Source organism: Ochotona princeps, chromosome 22 (assembly GCF_030435755.1).
Source record: "Ochotona princeps isolate mOchPri1 chromosome 22, mOchPri1.hap1, whole genome shotgun sequence".
NCBI lineage: Eukaryota > Metazoa > Chordata > Mammalia > Lagomorpha > Ochotonidae > Ochotona > Ochotona princeps.
In genome coordinates, this window is record NC_080853.1 from 35,555,468 (window position 1) to 35,575,389 (window position 19,922).

The window sequence follows — 19,922 nt, forward strand, 5'->3', positions numbered from 1 at the left end:
GTTAGACTTCCACCATAATATCCACAGCTCCTACTCCTGACTCACTACTCTCCACCTTCTGTGATACTGGGCTGAGGCTGCAGCATTGTCTGTACAACCTTTCTCCTACTTCCGGTTGGAGCAGGTCCCAGGATTAGGGAGAAACCAGGTGTCCTATACAGCTAAGTGGTTGTTGTTACTAATCTTGCCAGAACCTGTTGGCTGTTAGATCTGAGGGCCACACGGACCTACTTTGACCTGTACAATGCAAAGTTGAACAGAACCAGTGCAAGGCACTGAGCTCAGTGAGTTCGCTCCCAGCTCAGCACATGTGTAGCTCACTGTTGTCCCTGCAGTCTTAAAAGTTTTTCACACCATACAAAATGGCGCCCGATTTGGCTCTAGGGGGCAGACTGGGTTGTGAAATTCACACTGTTCCCACACCACCTGTCTGGGACCTGCTGCTCTGTCTCTGCTCCTGGTCAAATCAAACAGACCAGCAGGACAGGCAGTTCTTTGTCTGAGTTTACCTCCTGAGCTCCCGGTAAACGTCCCTTCCCACCTGGTTGCTGGTGGAGTTCCGGCTGCCGGGGGAGTTTAGATCATGGCTTGCTGAAAGCTGCTGGGTATCAGTCACTGCAACACCACACCGTTGTGTCTGTCCGTGGGAAGCTAGAGTGCAATTAAGTACTGGGGAGGACAAGAGTCGAGAGTGCTAGAATGATGGAAGCATGTGACCAAGAGCTAGTTTCTGAATATTTTTAAGCACCTCAAAAATAAACCCTGTGGGCCCAGTGAGATAACCTAAAGGCTAAATCCTCACCTTACATGCACTGGGATCCCATGTGGGTCCCATTTCGAGTTCTGGTTGCTCCACTTTCTATCTAACTTCCTGCTTATGGCCTGGGAAAGCACTAGAGGATGGCCCAGGGCCTTGAGACCCAGAAGAAGCTCCTGGTTCCTGGCTTTGGATCAGCTCCACTCCAGCCATTGTGGCCACTTGGGGAATGAACCAGCAGACAGAAGATCTTTCTGTCTTTCCTCTCTGCAAACCTGCTTTTCCAATTAAAAAAAACAACCCCTGGATCTATTTGTAATCACCCCCTCCTCCTCCTCTTGCTTTCATCACCAGTCCTTGGCAGCCACATCTATGTTGTGTCCATGTGGATTTGCCCGTTCTAGACATTTCGCATAGATGGAAACACTCAGCATCTGGTGTTCGTCCCACACTTTGACTCAGTTCACAGGCATGCCGATGGGCACCGCAGCCTTACCCAACCTGCTCTGCCCACAGCCCTGGCTGTCACAATCACCAGTGGGAGCCGCAGCCTAGCAGGGGAGTCCCCAGAATGCCCTGCCAGGGCTGTTCCTTGTGCATACTGGTGGGTGCCTCAGCCCAGTCTGGCAGTCTCGATTCTTGCTGGTGGATGTTGAAGCCCAGCAGTGCATGACTCACACTCTGCCTGGCTCTTGTGCATGCCAGTGGGTGGTGCAGCTTGGCTGCACCTGGCCTTGTCCCAACCCTGGTCCCCGTGTCAGGTCCCCGAGTTCCTGTCTGGTGAGTTCCATGGTCTAGCTTGGCTTGGCATGTCACCCCCTCCCCCCCAGCTCTTTGCATAAACTGTTGGGTGCTGCAGTCCCATGGAGGCAAACCCATAATTCCCCTATAGAATCTGCCCGCGCCACCCCCCCAGATCCGTTCTCTTGCTTTCCAGTGAGTGCTACAGCCCAGTCTGACATGGCCAACCCTCTGCTCTGACACTCGTGGGTGGTTATATGGCCTAGCCCAGCCAGGCAGCAACCTAGTCAGGCATGCTTCCCAGTCCCAGCTTTTGCGAGTACCAGCAGGCATTGGATGGTGTTATTTAGCCCAGCCCAGACCCCACCTGGGTGCCTTGGCCTGATCTAGAATTGTCTTCCGATTTCCCCACACCAAACACATACACTTAAACTACTCTGTCTCAGTTCCTTGCCTACCTGTGAGTGCAGTAGCCCGGTCTGTAGAGGACCCCAGAAATCATTCCTTCCCTGTTACACATGCCCTAGGCTGTTCCCACTCCGACACATTCCCAGACTCCTTCCCGAGGCAACCTGCCACCCTCTCTTGATACCTGGGGGTTGGGGTGGCGTGTCCTAGCCCAGAGTACCCTGCCTTCCCCACTATCTTCAAAAAAGAAAATAAGAAAAGAAAAAAGAAAAAAATGAGAAGAATAATAAGCAATGCATACTGGTACAGTGAACACAAGGTTGGCATTAGCCAGGCCCAGAATGCCAGCTGGCTCCTGGCTGCTTTTCTCCCAGGAGTGCAGCACTCGCTCAGGTACGAGGCAGCCTAGGCAGCTGCGTGCAGCTGGGCGGTTGCCTTTCACTGTCGACTCCTTGAGGCTGAGCATCCTCCTGTGTTCTGACTGTCCCTTTAGCTTCACCCGTCGTGTTTGAATCCTGCTTTGCTTTACGATAAGCTGAAGGGATGCATTTATTTTCTCTGAGTTTTCCTAACAATATTGAATTACATGTCATAGGAATACATCTTCATTATTTCCTCACACTCTTGCTGATAACAACTATCGCTGGTTCTCCAAGCTGACAATTGTGTCGCTATTTTAATGGAATCACATTTCTCTGTTAGCAGACTGGGCATTTTTTCCCTCGTGTTTGTTGGTTGCTTGTGTTTCCTGTCTGAGTTGCCTTTTCACATCCACTGTCAATTCTTCTGCTGGATTCTTTATCTTTTGCTCATGATCGTGGAAGTTCTCAGTGCGTTCTGCACAGTGATGTTTTACCCGTTTCGCCTTGCAAACATTTTCCCCTTGTCTATTGCCTGTCCTGTTTTAGGGAAGCTTCATGTTCAGATTGCTTTGAGATTGACAGGAACATTGACGGAACGGACAGTTTTTACAGACGCAGGCCCAGGGCCCCTTGGCTTTCCATCTCCCATTAGGAAGGCCCCTTTGTCACCAGGAGTCATGGTGGGTCATTGTCTGGTCTTCTGCCACTTCCAGAGCCCCTTGGCTGTGTCGGTTTCTGAGAATGCTCTTGCTTTCAGTGGCCTTGGCAGTTTTGAGGAGTACTGGCCAGATAGAGTGTGGACTGTCCCTTTACTGGCTTTAGCCGAAGTTTTTCTCCTGGCTGGACTGGAGCTGCGATCTGGGGGGAGGGAGATCACGGAGTTTGGGCTGCACTGGAAGGACACTGTCTCCCACTGCAGGTGTTAGGTGACCTTGATGACCTGGTCCAGAGACTGCTCTGCTGTGAAGTCACTCCCCACCCCCTTCCTCACTGCACTCCCTGCGGGGAAGTCACCCTTGGGAGTGACGTGCCACTCTGCAAAGTGCTTGGGATCCATCTTCCTGGGAAACCAGTCTCTCCCCCGTTTATCCCTTCTCTCAGCCCCATTTGTTTTCTTTGCAGGAATCTGTGGACATTTCTTTTCCACTTTGAGCTACAACCCAGCATTGCTGAATTTGGCTGCTTTCCATCTTTGGTCTCTGGGGGCCATTTTCATTGGCTTCTGCGTCTCTTTGGCCCAGCCCCGATTCTGTGGTTTTGTCCTTGATACTGCCTTAGGTAGCAGGCTCATCTTGCGTTATCTCTTCCCAGCTCAAGGAATCAGCCAGTCTGCTGAGAAGGCCCGGGGCTTTTTTTTTTTTTTTTTTTTTTTTTTTTTTATCAGAGAATAGAGCTCAAAACCAAGAACTGGGTGTTCTATGGACTCGCTGTTCCTGGGGTGGTCTCTCAGACCTTCTCAACTGTCACAAGGAAACACGAGCAGGCACACCCTAAGGGTCAATGTGCCTCTCAGTAGCTCCCGTGTCTGTGTTAAGGAGACATGAGCTCATGTCCTCACCAACTGCTGCTCTGCCACGTGAGTCACGGGCACCTCTCTCCCCTCGCTTATCAGTGTCTGGCCCCTACTGTTCAACCACCATCGACTCAGTTCCAGGGTGTATCAGCATTGCTAACTCCCATCCCCGTGGGAAACAACTTTATCAACTAGAGGTGTGGACAGACACAATAAACACAGCCTTGGTAACAGGGCAAGGATGGGAACAACTCGCAGCTGGTCTTGAAGGTTTTACATTCAACTCTGGCTGAGTCTGCAAGTCTGGTAAAGACCCTAGACCAAGATAGGGCTTAATCAAGACAGTATTACAGAGAGAATCAGTGAAATCTTTTCATCTGCTTGGTTGCTCTCCAAATGCCAGCAACTGCTGGATTGGGCATGCTGAAGCCAAGAGTTAGGGGCTCAGACCAGGGCTCCCCCATGAGTGGCAGGGAGCCAAGCACTTGCCTCACCCTTCACTGTTTTCTCAAGTGTGTAAACAGATAGTTGGATCAGAACTCAAACCAGTGCCTATGTGGTGTGGCAGCAAGGCAGGTGACAGCTTAATCCACTGTGCCATAATGCTGGCATCAGGATCGGCTGTTCTTACAGTGTACTCTGGAGGCGTCCTGCTCCAGCAGCCGGCATATCTGTATTATTTCTTGAAATGTACAGATAGATGGCTTGCAATTGCTGTATGTGATTGCTCCGTCTGATTCTCGGTGTATGGCCAGTGGGGTGGAAAAGCCCTCTCAGGAGGCTTTGCCTTGGTTCCCTGAGACTAAGAATCACACATGTGTCAAGAAAAATGTTCTGCCACACGTGAAGTGAAGGATGAGGCGGCAGTCTTTCTGCTTCGTGCAGCCATGACAAACAAGTGTGCATGCTTCTCAGAGATTTGCTTTGATGTGAATCTTAGCAATACAGTCATGAAGCTGGGATAGTTTGAGTTTATAACTTATGGCCAAAATAAGATGATGCTCGTTTGTATGGATTTGATAATAGAATTTAAAAATATTTGTTGTTATTGGAAAGGCAGATTTATAAGGAGAAAGAGAGAGATCTTCTATCCGCGGATTCACTCTCCAAATGGCCATATCGGTCAAAACTGAGTCCATCCAAAGCTAGGAGCTGGGAGCTTCCTCCAAGTCTCCCAATTGGATGCAGGGTCCCAAGGACTTGAACCATTCTCTGCTGTTCTCTCAGGCCATAAGCAGGGAGTTAGATTGGGAGAAGAACAACCGGGACATAAACTGGTACCCATATGGGATGCCGGTGCTTGGAGGTGGCAGATTAGGCAACTGAGCCATTGTGTCAGCTCCATAATAGGATTTCTTAAGAAATTTTCCTGTGGTACAAATGATTAACCAAGGAAGATGCGACTATTTTCTAACATCAGACCATGCTTTTTAGTCATCAAAGAAACCTATAGCATATGTCTGGCAACATGCCTAAATGTTCTAAGAGCACACAGAGTATTTCCTAGAACCAGGCTCAGGGAGAATTGGAAGCCCCGCATCTCATGGCTCAGCATGTTCGGTGTCCCTCCTTCTGCATTGGCAGGCTGGCTGCCACCACTCTGACAGCACTGAAGGGACCATAATTTCTGGCCTATACTTGATAGAAATATCCAGAACAGTCTGGCAGAGCCAGCAACTCCTGTAAGGCATGTCAGAATATGCGTTGTCGTTTCCAGGAGAATGAGACGGGGTTCCCACAGACTTGGGAAATCAGGCAGGCCAACAGGTGCTGAGCCCTGAGGGCTCCCATCCCTGAAGACATCTAGCAAGACCGGCATGTGAGGTGCATGGAGGAGTGCAAGGTGACACAAACACAAAATGAGCTCCGCAGTGCCCATGGTCTGCTAGGGGAAGCACCTGTTATGTCGTAAAATGACGTCACTACCTACCTTGCCCAGGATCTCAGGAAGCTGGCCTGGGCGTCATGTCTGAACCAGGTTCGCAGTGTGATGCGGTCTCTCAAGGGGCTGGGGGTGGGTTTGGAAGGGTTTGGCGCTGTGGTGGGCTGTGAGGCTCCTGGCAGCAGTTAAGTAAAGCGAGCTCGGAGAACAAGGTAGGATGCTGGTTTTGCAGGCCAGGATTCTATGACCTTCTCCTGCACTTGGTGGAATCCCCTTAAGGAAAAAAAAAAAAAAAAAAAACCAACGAACCAGACTTGAAGGACCTTGAGAACCAAACAGCAGTAGACTTGAAATAGACCCTGGGATCTTCCTGCGATTATCAAGTGCTCCTAACATGCATTGTTTCTGAAACATCCAGGGAATGCTCTCACAGACCCACCACGTGTGTTTTCAACAATTCTGCCCTTTGTCTTCTGTGGTGTAGATAAGGTCCGGAGTCCATGAGCTCTCCTGGGAGTGAGAAGGCAGAGGACCTTCGCTGATGTGGGAGCTGCCTGGCAGTGCCAACATTTCCCAGCGAGCCCAGAGAACATGGTGCATCTCATGACACTTGGGCTGCCCAGGAGGCTGGTACTGACAGCCATGTTCTCTCATCTGGAACACTAACTCGAGAGGAGCAGATGAAATGCCCCTTTCATGAAAGGGCTCTAAGTTAGAAGTGGAAACTATTCTCACCATATCTTTGATATTTGTTTGCACACTCCTCTACTAAATAATAATCCCCTTTTAAAAGGCTGTTCTCATTTTGAACGTAAATATTGCATTAAATGGGTCTAGGGCATTGGCTCATGGACTAATCATCCACTTTGCAGAACTAGTATCCTACACAGGTCCCAGTTCATGCCCTAGTTGCTCCACTTCTTCTTCTTTTTTTTTTTTTTTTAATATTTTATTATTATTGGAAAGCCGGATATACAGAGAGGAGGAGAGATTCCTGGCTCCTGCTCTTGGCTCCAGCTTCCTGTCAAAGGAGACCGGGGTGGAGGAGGGAAAGGGTGGTGATGACCAGTTCTTGGTCCCTGTCACATGGATGGGAGACCTGGACCGATTCCTGGCTCCTAGCTTAGACTCCCACCCAGCTGCAGCCAATGTGCGCATCTAGAAGAGGTATAATTAAGTAAATGCAACGTGCTTATTTCCTCCTGTACCTCTGACTCTTGTCATTGGGAGGTAGGTCTGGTGCGGGCTGAGACCACAAAGTCCCTGCACAGTGGAGGCTAGAACTGTTGGGTTAGGAAGGCTTTTTGGGAGCCAGAGTTGGCTAGGGACTGGGAGATGCTGCTGGATCAGCTTCCTGGTTCCCTCACCCCACAGGCGCAAAGCTCTCAGCGGTATGTCCTTCACTGGCTCCCAGCACTTCCTGGTAGACGGAGGCTGGTCCTGGCTGCTCTCCCTGCCCTTCTCCAGTTCCTCACTTGGAATGCTTCCAGGGATTACATCTGGAATGAACTGCTTGTGCACGAAGCTTTGATGGGAGATCTGTTCTTGGGGGAAGCCCAGCCCCCCTGGAGACTCTTGCTGATTCGGTGGAGTGGAGAATAAAGGTCAATTTTATTTAGTCTTGTTTTCAGATTCTACTTGTAAAAAAAAAATATTGTCACAATGATGCATCTGTTAATTCTTACACAACTGACATTAATTTTGTACCAGATATTTCCAAATCCTTCTTAGCTGATTTTTATAAAAGCTTCTGGAGTTAGGTGGTATCACACTCACTGTATGGATGCAGAAATTGAAGTTCAAAGATGCTAAACAGGTTTCAAAAAGACCCCATGCAAGGCAGTATGGGAGCTTAGGTATCTATCTATCTATCTATCTATCTATCTATCTATCCATCTTGCTAAAGTCATAGAGAGGGGTGAGAGATATATATAGAGAGAAAGTGCCGGGCATGGAGGTGGGGACACGGTAGAGAAAAAGAACTATCTTTCATCTGCAGGTTCAGTCCTCCAATGGTTGTTGCAATGGTAAGGGCTGAGCCAGGCTGAAACAGGGAGCTAGCATTTCTTCTTTGGGTCTTCCATATGGGTGTAGGGGCCCAAGCACTTAGTCCTTCTCTGCTGCTCTCCCAGGTGACTCAGCAGGGAGCTGGATCATTAGTGAAGCAGCTGGACTGTGAACCGGCTCTCAGATAGGATACTGGCATTTGCAGGTGGCAGTTTAACCAGCTTTGCTGGCTCCATAGATCTTTCTTTGTCTCTGAGTTGCACATCTATTTCCAATTGGGCCCACTCCACTTGCTTCTAGAATGTCAGCTGTTCAAAAAGTTTCCTGGGGTAGAAGAGAGCCCTGCAGTGGCCCTGGGGCTGCAGAGCCCCCTCCCCGACAGGCCTGCTGAGGACCGGCTCCCAGCTGCGTCTCTGCCTTGGCCCACATCATCTCTGCCAGTGGCTCCCTTTCTGTGAGCCCTTCCCAGCTGGATCACGTGCACAAGGATTTCAGGTTCTGCTGTGGAGCACCTGCTGCGTGACACAAGCTAACATTTACCGTGCTCTCACTGAGGCACCAAGCACGGTGCCTTATTTCATGGGATATTCATGACATTCCTGTGGGGGCAGGGATATTCATTTCTACCTCATAGATGAAGACACGGGGGATCTGAGAGGTTGGACGAGAACCCAGGCACTCCTGCACAAGACATGGGCATCCCAGGCGGCATCGCAACGGCTGTGCCAGACGTCGGTTCCCATTTCACATGCAGATCGCTACTTGACCCTGGCCCTGTTCAGATGGGGCATTGAAGACTCGAATGTGGTGCGCAAGTCTGCTCAGCGGCTGCCCTGTTCGCTGCTCCTGGCCTGTGATCCCATCGCTCTATCTCCCAGCCGCAGCCCAGACACCCAGCACCTGGGAGGGGCTCGGTTCGAGTTGGTTCCTAAGAGGCTGCCCGGGGGAGAGGAGTCAGTGGCTGGGCAGCTCGGCTGGCCTGTGCGTGGGGTGGTATGGGGGTGTGCTGTATTTGCTCTGTTGATGGCCTGTTTCATGTACCACCCATAGCCTGTGCCAGAGCCGCACCAGCTTGCAGGTGGGAATGTGAGGGGATGGCAGAACCTTTCACCTTTTGCCAGTTTGAGCTTGTTCTGAAAGGGGCACCCTCTCTGCTACCCCGTGGCTGCCTCCCCACCCCCAGTCCCTTGCCTGGCTCTGGTGTTTCTCCATCGTTGTGGACTAAGGACACTCTAGGGATTTCTGTGATTCTTCCAGTGAAACCCTCACTCCTTATGTCTCCAATACATACTTCAGCAACAGTGACTTATAAGGCTTATAATACACTCCGCCCCTTAAACCACATGACTTCACCAGGGTCAAGGGACAGAGGCAAGATGTTGTCCAAATCTGTCCAGCTGCCCAGAGGCATAATATGTCCTGTGGAGAGAAGAATGCTGGGCCATCCGAGGAGAAATGGAAGAGACTGAAGGAGCCAGAGATGAAGCATAACGGAACAGGACACCTGAAGCCCAAGATGGGCATGCTTACGCCCCAGCCACTATACCCCGAGTGCTCCTGTAGCTACAGCCCCTGCCGCCCAGCCACCCCCAGCAGCTGAGTCAGCCTGATCCAGGCTCCACTGCTCCAAACACCTGCCCATGTTCCACCCGCATCCTTGCCAAACATGGATGGACCAGTGGACCAGCAGAGGCAGCACCCCTGGGAGCTGGTTAGACATACAATGTCCTAGGTTCACCCCAAATGAACTGAAGTGGGGCATGGCCTCTTTTGTCCACTGTGGCAGCTCCAACACAAGGTACCTGGCTGCTCAGTAAATGTGGAGTGAGGGTTTGGATGACCCCACAAAAATGCCCAAGAGAGGACAAAGGCTGTTAGCTAAAGTGTTGAGCTAAGTTAGTCACTGCAATCATGCATGGAGATGACCTGTGACTCTAACTAAAATGCATCTGCCAAGGCAGGGCCCAAGTAACAGATATGGAGGTCCTACAGACAAACGGGGAAGGCTCAGTCGGCCTTCTGGAAATATCCCTTTGTACGTTCAGCCTCCTGCTAGCTGAGAGGGTGGGAGCTGATAGGTCCCCCGGAAGGATTAGCTTTGAGTCTGCTCGTGCTAATGTGCCCAGGAAAGTCTGTTGACTCCAAACTGGTGGTGGGTGGAGATCACCCTTTGGCTGCTCCAATGGGACCACAAACTGGAAAAAACCCACCAGCTCTTTGCCCCCTGTGCCTGTCCAATTTTTAATCCAGGAAAGCAGAGGTAACAACGCAGTTTGGTTTAGAATCAGGAGGGACAAATGATGTCTAAGAGCACCTTCATTTTACTCTTTGGCCTTTTTAAAAAGACTTTTAAAAAAAAATTGTACTTATTTGAAAGGCAGACTCACAGAGGGATGGGGAAAAGAGAGAGAGACCTTACATGTGCTGGTTCGCTCACCGAATGATCGTAGTGACTGGTGCTGGGCCAGGCCGAAGCCAGGAGGCAGAATCTGCATCTGGGTCTCTCCTGTTGAGTGCTAGTGGTCAAGCACTTGAGCCACTCTCCACTGCTTTCCCAGGTACGTTAGCAGGGAACTGGATCGGGAATGGAATAGCTGGGGCTCAACCTGGTGACTGTGTAGGATGCTGGCGCTGCAGGTGACAGCTTAACATATCACGCCACAACATAGCCCCTCCACTTTGTTCTTGATTGCTAAGTAGAACTGAACCTAATAGCCAGTAGAATACCAATTAGAAATCTTAATTAGGGGCAGACGCCTCTTGCAGTACCAGCATCTTATATCGGGGTTCTAGGTGCTCTGCCTCTGACCCAGCTCTCTGTTAATGTGCCTGGGAAAGCAGTAAAGAACGATTCAAGTCCCTAGGCCCCTCAACCGTGTGGGAGACCTGGAAGAAGCTCCTGGCTCTTGGCTTCAGATTGGCTTAGCTCCAACTGTTGCGGCCATTTGGGGAGTGATGAAAGAACTCTGCCTTTCCAATAGTGTGTGAGTGTGTGTGTGTGTGTGTGTGTGTGTGTATGCCTGGATCTCTTGGGAGCCCAACAGCACCCTACTCCCACTCCTCTGCTGGACACTGCTTTGACTTCTGAAGAGTCCCGGCTGGCTGCTTCTCCCCAGGTCCTCGCTACCCAGGAGATTCCCTCCCCCATTCTCCCACCCGAACCCTTCCCCCCAGCCAGGCCAGCCCTCACCTGCCCGCCTGCAGCTTCCTCTGGCTCCTCTCTGGCCTCCTGCCAGTTTCCTTCCACAATTCATAACCTCTTGGAGTTAAAACAATCCACATTGTTCAGGAAGGCCATGATTTCCCATATCAGTCTCTGCTCTAGAATAAGATTTGGAAATCCCCCAGCCAGTGGGGTGGGGTGGAGTGCTCAGCCCAGGGTTGGGGGGGACCCACTGGGGAGGGAGGCGGCGAGGCGGTGGTCCTGGTGCCCCAGAGGACAGTGATTCAGAGGTCAGTTCATGCTGATCAAGCAAGTGCCTTTAGAAGCAAGGCTGGTCAGCACACCAGGCCTGAGAGATGGACTTGTCCGTCTTCTAGCCGGCTTCGGGGCTCATCGTGAGAGGGAGGACTCAGCCCTCGTGGGCTTTCTGCTACCCATGGGTGAGACCCTGTAGAGCCCTAGGCCCAGGGTAGCCATGGGCAGCAGCAGCTGACTGCATCTTCCTGGGACAGGCTTTGGATGGTTGGGAACTGGCCTAGAGATGTGTCAAAAACACAGCAGAGCCGGCCTGCAGGATTGACAGGGGATCGGTGCTAGGTGCAAGGATGCTCAGTGCCTCACAGGTCTCTAGCACCTCCTGTCATCCTCACTCCATCACACCCAGGTCCCCTGTAAGACAGTGCAAACTCCGGAAGTTGTTAGACTGCTGTGCTTAGGGGGTGATGGCAAGCACATGGTCAACCCAGAGCCAGCGCTTACCCTAATGCTTCTGGCCAGCAGGTGGTTGAATCCATGAATGGGAGACTCAGGGACACACTGTGGCTCACTCCTGTCTTTCAGGGAATGTTGGCCTTCTCCCCAGTGTACAGGGCCCTGCATTCCCAGTGACACTGGAGCTCGATGCCTTTCCCTACCACTGGGGACACTGGGTTTCAAAGCAAAATGGTTTTCTGCCAGCAATGAGAACAAGAGAGAGGGGAGATTCCTGTCTTGTTCCTGGCTTGTGGCCTAAGGGCTGGGGTTTGGTCACCAACATCGCTGGCCTTGACTGGGATTGCCACATGGGGTGGCATCAGAAAAATGTCAGGGAGGCCTCATGATGGCTGCCTGGCATGTGTGGCCCATGGCCGTGTTGCCTGTAGACCTCAGTAGGCTCTAGAACGCTCCAGGCAGCTCTGCACAAGCATCCTGGGTGTCCTTGTCCACCATCCAGGGAAATGATGAAGACGGGTAGGGTACAAGTGCAAGGTGGGACCTCACTGCAGTGTGACTAGGGCCACTGGCCCAAGATGGGCAAACTCAGGGCCCACTACTGGGGAGTGATGGGAAGGTGGGGTTTCCTAGTGTTGTCAGCTGCGTGCTGAGCCAGGTAGGACATGAGGAGTCCACAGGCTGCTGGATTGGATACCTCCCTCTGCACAGGTTGCCTTCACCCTCACTTCCCATTCCCAGGCTTCCCACCCTGAGGTGAGGGATGAGGACAAGCTTTAGACAGGACTGTAAGATGGGCCTTAGGATCCCATGACCTGGGAAGCTTCCAGTGCGTTGCCTGCCAAGATGGGGGAGGCTCCAGCTTGCACGCCCCAGCTTGCACGCCCCTGGGCTCAGCTATAGGCTACTGGTGGGTGTGGGAGCTCCTATAACCACAAGGCCACAGAACGTGTTTCTGTGTGGCAACCCAGCTTTCGCTCCACAAAATGCCGCACGCGTGAGTCGGTTTCACAGAAATCAAAGCACCCAATGGCAGGGTTGTGTATATAAGGACTTTTATTTGCAGTGGTTAAAAGAGAAAGAAAAAGAAAGAAAGAAAAGAAGCAGCCTGTGAACAATCTGAAGGCCCACTAACAAGGAAATGGTTAAACTCCCCATGGTACGACTGTTCTGGGGATGCGACATGACAGTCTGGAAGGATGCATTAGCTGAGGGGTAAACTGAGGAAAGCTGCTGATCCAGAGAGCTTAACAACGCAGTGGGAAGTTACAGAGGTAACACACCAGAGGAACATGTAGTGTCTTGTAGCATTTTAAAAAATACAGAATGAAGCAAATACCCTTGCGTGTACATCTGGGCAGAGTAAATTGGTAGAGGCCGCATCTGTGAGGGAGTGTGACTGGGGAGCTTGGGTCGGAAGGGGCAAGAAAACAAACATCCTAGGAAAATGAGGAGAAAGAAGGTAAAAGCACACCTGTGTTATACGAATTTGCACATTTGTATATGCAAATCATCAAGCTTGGGAATTGGGAGGGGCTAAGAAAACATTGATTTAATCAGATGCTGGAATTACATGGTGAGCGTTGGATTTTAGAGTTTTATTCCAATTGTAACATCCCTTTTCCAATCAACTCCTAGGTTGGAAAGTTGAGGACCACGAGAGCAGAGATGCCCCGCCCCACCCCAGGAGCAGACACCAGGTCACCCTTCCCTAAGGCGACAATCCAGATTCTTAAAGTCCACGAGGGATACATTCTCTTCCTGCCCCGCTTAGCTGATGTGTGTGGGATGGTTCACAGAACATGGCAGCCAGAGGCCTGCAGCATGGAGATGGGGTCCTTTTGCCTGTGTGACCATCAACTGAAACTGAACTGAGAGCCAGGGCTTGACTTGGAGGTACCAGTCCCTCCCTGCTTCTTCCTTTTCTTTCTCTCCCTTCTTTCTTGTTATTGTTCTCTTTTGAAAAAAAAAATTAAAATAATAAAACCCAAAGAAATAACCTCAGTGTGTGCTGAATTCTTGATCTAGAATTCGTGGGCTGTGGGCAGCCCTGGAGCAACGGGCTGCAATAGCTCTCCTCCCCAGAAGGCCCTGCCCTGCCCTGCCCCTCCCCTGTGTTAGCCTGAAAACCTCCCAGGCGAGTGCAGTGGGAACCCAGCCCCGAAGGCAGCAGGGCCAGCACGTGGCCTCCCGCTCCACACTCTACAAGCAGACTCAGGACGCTCCCATGTTAACAGGGTCCCGCAGCTCCTGGGGTTCAGAGAGGCTGGTGGGATGGCTTAGAGTATCAGATTTGTCCTTTGTGTGTGTGTGAAATCTAAGCTCTGTACATGTTTTGTTACCCTGGGTTTTTGATGAATCGTGCATGACTTTCCTATAGGATCTCCCTAAAGACCTTGCTTCTTTGGCAAGTAGTTAGAAGAACTCAGAAAGCTGGTGCACTGTGCCCGATAAAGATGCTCAGATGGGTGCTCATCCAACCACGCCCTTGGGACCAGTTCAGGATTGGGAGCAAGTGCTACTTCTTCCTGTGAAAACAAGAAGCCTCATGTGCAGGCCCACCCAGCTCTACACCTGGTCTGCGCTGAGTCAGCTTGGCAACATTTTCTCCCTCTGTGATTTCTGAGTCTTTCTCTAGCTTTCCTTTTAACCTGTATTATCTGTTGGCTTGACAGGGGACTAAACTAAACTTCCAGGCATCAGGGCACCCAGCCGTGGGTTCAGGTCTTTTCATTTACAAGTGGACATTTCACAGTTTGGAGAGCTACATTTGCCTGTGGCCGTTGAAGTGGCCATGTGACACCTCTGCGATTGGAAAGAGCAGAAACCTTGGTGTTCGTAAATCGTGGCTGGCTGCTGCCTCTGCCCTGGCTGGCTGGATGCCTCCAGACAATCCTCTATGCTTCTTTGGCCTTTAGTTTTCTCATCTGTGAATTGGAAAGGATGCCCGGCTCCGAGGGTTGTGGGAAGCACCACGAGGTGCTTGATACAGCTCCTGAGGCATTCCTGCATTGAATTACCAAAGATACACTTCCTCATGTGCTAGGCACTCCGCTCGGAGCTGCAAATGTGCAATGCTTGACACCCTTCTGACACACACATGCACACGCGCACACACATACACACACACACACATTTACCAGGGACAAGCAAACACCTGGTTGTGATCGTCGACGCACTGAGGAATTCAGTTCCTGGTACCTTCAGAATGCCATGGGCTGAGGGGTGGGGAAGGAGGAACGCTACCCCTCATCATCACCCACCTCCTTGCCATCTATTTCACCAGGACCCAGGTGAAAATCAGCAGGCACAGCACCACCATGGGCTGGCCCACAGTGACTGGAAATCCAGCCCCCCTTTCCAACCAGAAGTCACAGTGCTTGATGGAGCACAGCTCCTTGATCAGCCGCCACAGGACCCGCTGGTGCAACTTGTTCTGCTTCTCCCGGGAAAACTCGCCCTGGTTGGCCGCCTGCGTGGCGTTGATGCACTTGGCCACGAACACTTCCTTGGTCACATTGCCTTCAGAACAGCCGTCGTAGTGGATGCCATCGGGAAACTGCCAGTAGTTGGCTTCATAGTACTTGTTGCCCTCTGGCCCGAAGTCGATGCTGAGCTTCTGGCCCTGCCGGATGAAGGTTCCAGGGCGGTTCTCAGCCACGCGTGCTTCTGTGATCTGGGCTGTGCTGGGCAGTGCCTTGCGGTTCCATTTGATCCTGTGCTTTATGCCTCTCGCCTTGACTGTGGGCAGAAGGCTGAAGAGCAGGACGCAAACAATGGCCAAGCCCCACCCTCCCAGATGCTTCCTCATCGTTGTCAGAACCTGCAGGAGAAACGGCCAGGATGGTTAATTTCCCACTGGGCTCTCCAAGCTGCCCTGCCTGCTTCGTGGCAGCCTTACCCCAGTCTTGGCTTTTTCAGGGAGTTAGATCTGCTCAGAGCTTTGGTCCTTACTTTTTTTTTTTTCCCCTCACATGGATAAGAGGCTGAAATAGACAATTAGCAAGCCTTTGGGTATGTGCTGGAAATGAATGACTGATGATGTCATGGGTGTAGGTTTTTCTGGTCCTCTCAAGTCGGTTCATACGAAGGGGCCCTGGAGGAAGATGCAGCGGAACACTTGCAACCAAGTGCTTCTCGGCTAGGACAAGATTTTTGAACATCCCTCTTCATTCTCTATTGCTCTAAGCCAGCTTTGTCTCCTGTGCGTTCTATGCCACTCTTCTTAGAAAGTTCCTGATGCTGATTCTAACGGGCTCAACGTTATGAGACTGGAGGTGTGGAGAGACAGACAGGTGCTTTAAGCATCCTCACTGCCCCTCTGTCATGGGGTCCAGGTGTGTCCAGCCAGCTCATCCCTGGGCTCCACATGCCCCTGCTCAGTTCACTAGCTTTAAAGACTTGTTCGTTGTTATTTTATTTGAAAGGCACACACACACACACACACACACACATCTTCCAACCACTGGTTCACTCACAAAAATGCCCACAACAGGTAGGACTTGGCCAGATTACAGCCAAGAGCTGGGAACTCAATCCTGGTTTCCCATGTGGATGGAAGGGACCCAAGTACTTAAGCCCTCACCTGGCGCGTCCCAAAGGGCACATGTATTAGTAAGGCGCTGGACTGGAAGTGGGGTACTGGGACTTAAGCCAGGCATTGCGATGTGAAATGCAGACTTGCCCCATGTACCTGCCCTGCTGCTAGCTTCTGATTGTGAACATCCACTCTTGTCAGTCAGACAGGAGGGCCAGGGACAGCAAAGGGGCCCCAGAAGGACGAGTGGTGACCTTGTGGAATAGCCTCCTTGCCCTGCCATCACCCCGACCCTGTAACTCCCTGCTTCTGGCTCCTGCAATGACCACAGCTACTGTGGTGATCACAGCCCAAGGCTGACGATCAGGCCATTCCAGCACCTGCAGCTCCGAGTGCCTCATGGATGCGAGAAGAGCCCTCACTGCCTCCTGGGAAAGATCTGCTGTGAGGCCGCAGGCACTTGGTTTGCTGAGCCCCCAAGACGCAGAGTTCCCCGATGCACCTGTTAGAATGTTCAAACTCGAGACAACACTGGCTGCTACAGGTCCTTTTTTTTTTTGCCCCCAGAAGGGAAACAGTTAAAATGCAAAGACCTTGCAGAGGTCTTACAGCAGCCAGTGTCTCCTGTCTGCACCCCTGTGGGGCGCAGGAGCACCCTACCTCCAGCACCTCATCCCTTCCCACCCTCAATCTCAGCCAACCTGGAATGCCACACACATACACACACGCTTATCTCAAACAGAAGGACATGCCCCACATTGCCACACATCATGGGTTGATACCCCTTGGTTGGAGAAAACTTTATAATCAATCAATCAATCATACGATACAGTTCCAAAGGCTCTGGAATTTTCGCTTCCACTCCCAGATCCTCTCCCTACATGGATACAACAGAACAGGCCTTCAAAAACAGTCATAAGTGGTTGGAGAAATGTTAAAGAAGAAAACTCAAGGGGTCATGGTAAGTGAGCCGGCACTGGAAGGCTGGGGCAGGGTTTTGAGAAAGAAAGAAAGAAAGCCTGGATAGAGAGGGACTTCAATGTCAAACATGGTCCCCAGCGGCCAGCCCCGAGGCAGCCTTTTAGCATGGGATCTGAAGCAAGACCATGCAGGGATATTCTTGTAGGCCTCTCTAGAGGCACCCATCCCAGGATGTGGGGGATGCAGGTAGGGAATTTCCCACCTGGTTCACCGGCTGAGGTGGAAATCTGATTAGAAACCAGAAGCCTGCCCACAGAGACCCCCTCCTTGTCACCTACCTTGGGCTCTTGGCTGGGAGCTGCCTCTGGGGGACTGGGAGCTGCGGGGGTCCTCAGCAGCCGCTGGCCCAGCTATATGGGAGCTGATGGGGGAGGTGGCCTCCCCAGCTGCTGTCCAAATATGGAAGTCCTCTCCTCCCAGGGCGGGACCAATCGGGGCTCGGGGGCTTCCTTCATCACGGGAAGGAAGACCTCCTCCTGGTCACTCTGCTGATAAACAGCACGTGATGAAGTTTAGAGACTGGAGACGTGTCCTTTAGAGTTGAAACCGGACAATGCGTTCCCAGTCCTGTCTCTAGCAGAGGCGACTTACCCGCCTTGCCGGCCCCCGCCACCTGACCCGCACATGCCTGCCATGCTGCACCCCGCAGCAAAGTTGATTTTTTAAGTTATCTTCTAGCGAGAGGGAAGGCCAGCTCAGAAAGACTGTTAGGACACTCACCTGCCCCACAGCCAGGGCCCACAAGATGTGGGTGTCAACTAGGTAGGCGGGAAAGCAGGGTTAGGGTGGTGGGACAAATGAGAGGACCTTGCAGCTCTCCTGGCTGCAAGGGACCATGTGGGAGTTTGAAGGACAGAGTTAGCCCCAAGGCCAAAGAGCCATAGAACAGACAGATGAGGGGGGTTGGCTCAGCAGAGCTCCTTGGTATTCTTCCCCATTGGCAGGGAGGGAGATGGGAGAGGAGCTCCCACATTCTTGGGCTCAACACTGACCGACCATCTGGCCTGTGCAAAAGACGCTTACTCAGTTGCCCCTGTTGGGGTCCCTTCTACAAGGGGAAATGCAAAGTGGGTTCCGGAGCTGAGTCTGGGCTAGGATTTGTCTATACAGGCAATTTGATCTTTATCCTGGCTGGGACCTTTGCCAGATTTTTATTTAACCGCGCGGCTTAGCAATGCAAATAAGCGGCCACTTCTGACTGGCCAGCAGATGGCGCCAGAGGAGCAAAGACTTCTCCAACCCGGTGTGGAAAACCCGGCACTTTGGGGACAAGGAGAGAGGGCGGGGTACTCCTCCCGGCCTTTCCATTTCTTTTTCATTTTCTTCTAAACAGCTGAATTTCCTTTTTAGCATCACAGACTTCCTAAGCTTATGAACACACAGCAAACACAAGCGCACCAGTCCTGTAATCTTAGCAGAGACTATTTGCAAAATGGAGAGAACAAATCACCTCCTATTTCACAGCCAGAGACCTGCCTGTGATTAGCTAAATGCTCAGGGTTGTAGTTAAGGCTGGGCTTGTCCTGCTACTTCATGCTGTGATGGCATTAGCCCAGGGAGGCCCAAGATCATCGAGTCAGGCACACAGTAGGTCACCCAGCCAGGCACACAGCAAGTCACCCGGCCAGGTACACAGCAGGTCATGCGGCCATGCACACAGTAGGTCACCCGGCCAGGCACACAGCAGGTTATGTGGCCATGCACACAGTAGGTCACCCGGCCAGGCATGCAGTAGTCACATAGCCAGACTTCCTGCAGGTGGACCCACTCTTCCATCTGGACTCTGTTCTGTGCACCTGTCTGCCCCCTCCAGGCACTGGGCTGGAACCCTCTCCACCTCTCCCTTTCCGTGCCCAGAGGGTGGTGGGAGGCTGCTCTGGGTTGAAGAGGCTGTGGAATTTCGTTGTGAGTGAACAAAAGGCTGCTGTCAGGCACCCAGGGTGGCAAGGGCTGTGGCAATGCTGGCGAGAAAGGAGGAGCTGTAAGACTGTCAGCTGTTAGGCTGGGCGGAGCCGAGTGCCTGCAGCACCCAGTGAAGTCAGGCTGCCACTCCCATCCAGGCATGTCTGGAATGCCAAAGCCCCCGTCAGATCTCCTCTGCAGGACATCCCAGCCTGGGCGCTGTGGAAGTCTGGAAACGTCATCTCTGAGGAAACAGGCGAAGTCTCAGCAGGTGGATGGAAGGGGTTGATGCAATCTGTGCTTGGAGTGATTTCTAGTCTAGTAGAAAGAACCAGACTTCTCAGAAAAACCAGTGAGTGAAGCCACCCAGCTTCTGGGCCCCCGAGTATTTGTTTATGTGTTTGTCAGAGATCCAGAGTTTGTTTTATTTATTTATTTATTTCCCTAGAAAACATTTCAGGGTTTAAAACCAGGTAAAGGAGTCACATTTCTGGCGCATGGGTAAAGGGTCTGCCTGCCAGCTCCTGGGCCAGCAGGCCTTGAAGCACACCCAGGACAGACCGTAGGGAAAGGGGTTGGAAACACCCACCGCGCCACTGAACCCAGCTGTGTTCCTTTTCTTGCTTCCCATGATGTCAAGAATGCCACGAGGCATTTTCCGGCTTCTGTTGAAGTAGTTTTTGATCTTGAGGTCATGCAGACCCAAAGCCATTGACATGCTTCTAGCAGACGGCTTTGCTGAATGCCTGTCAGAACATAAGGGAACAGAAATGGACTGGCCATCAGAATGCCGCAGCGTCCCCCGCCCCTTCTCATCACCTCTTTTCCTAGGCTGGCAATTCTCTGCTCTTTTTTTTTTTTTTTTTTTTAAGAGCTCCATGGCAGCCAGCTCAGCGTGCACAGCGCCAGCATGAGGTGACGTCAGCTCGCACAGCGCCAGCATGCGGTGACGTCAGCT

The 19,922-nt window shown here is 51.8% G+C and overlaps 2 protein-coding genes across 2 annotated transcripts in view; one reads left to right on the top strand and one right to left on the bottom strand.

Annotated features, from left to right (window-relative positions):
- Positions 1–19,922, top strand: part of LOC101535390 (cystatin-9-like) — a 269,014-nt gene that overhangs the window by 81,180 nt on the left and 167,912 nt on the right. The gene's annotated exons all lie outside the window — the stretch shown is intronic.
- PRND (prion like protein doppel) lies at positions 14,674–17,472 on the bottom strand. Its single transcript, XM_004593338.2, has 2 exons — positions 17,341–17,472; positions 14,674–15,367 (listed from the first exon to the last, which is right to left on the bottom strand). The coding sequence occupies exon 2, from the start codon at positions 15,353–15,355 to the stop codon at positions 14,819–14,821; it is 537 nt and encodes a 178-aa protein (XP_004593395.1). The 5' UTR covers positions 15,356–15,367; positions 17,341–17,472; the 3' UTR covers positions 14,674–14,818.

Bases quoted from the DNA above. Each gene is read 5' to 3' on its own strand.
- PRND (XM_004593338.2), bottom strand. From the start codon at position 15,355: ATGAGGAAGCATCTGGGAGGGTGGGGCTTGGCCATTGTTTGCGTCCTG.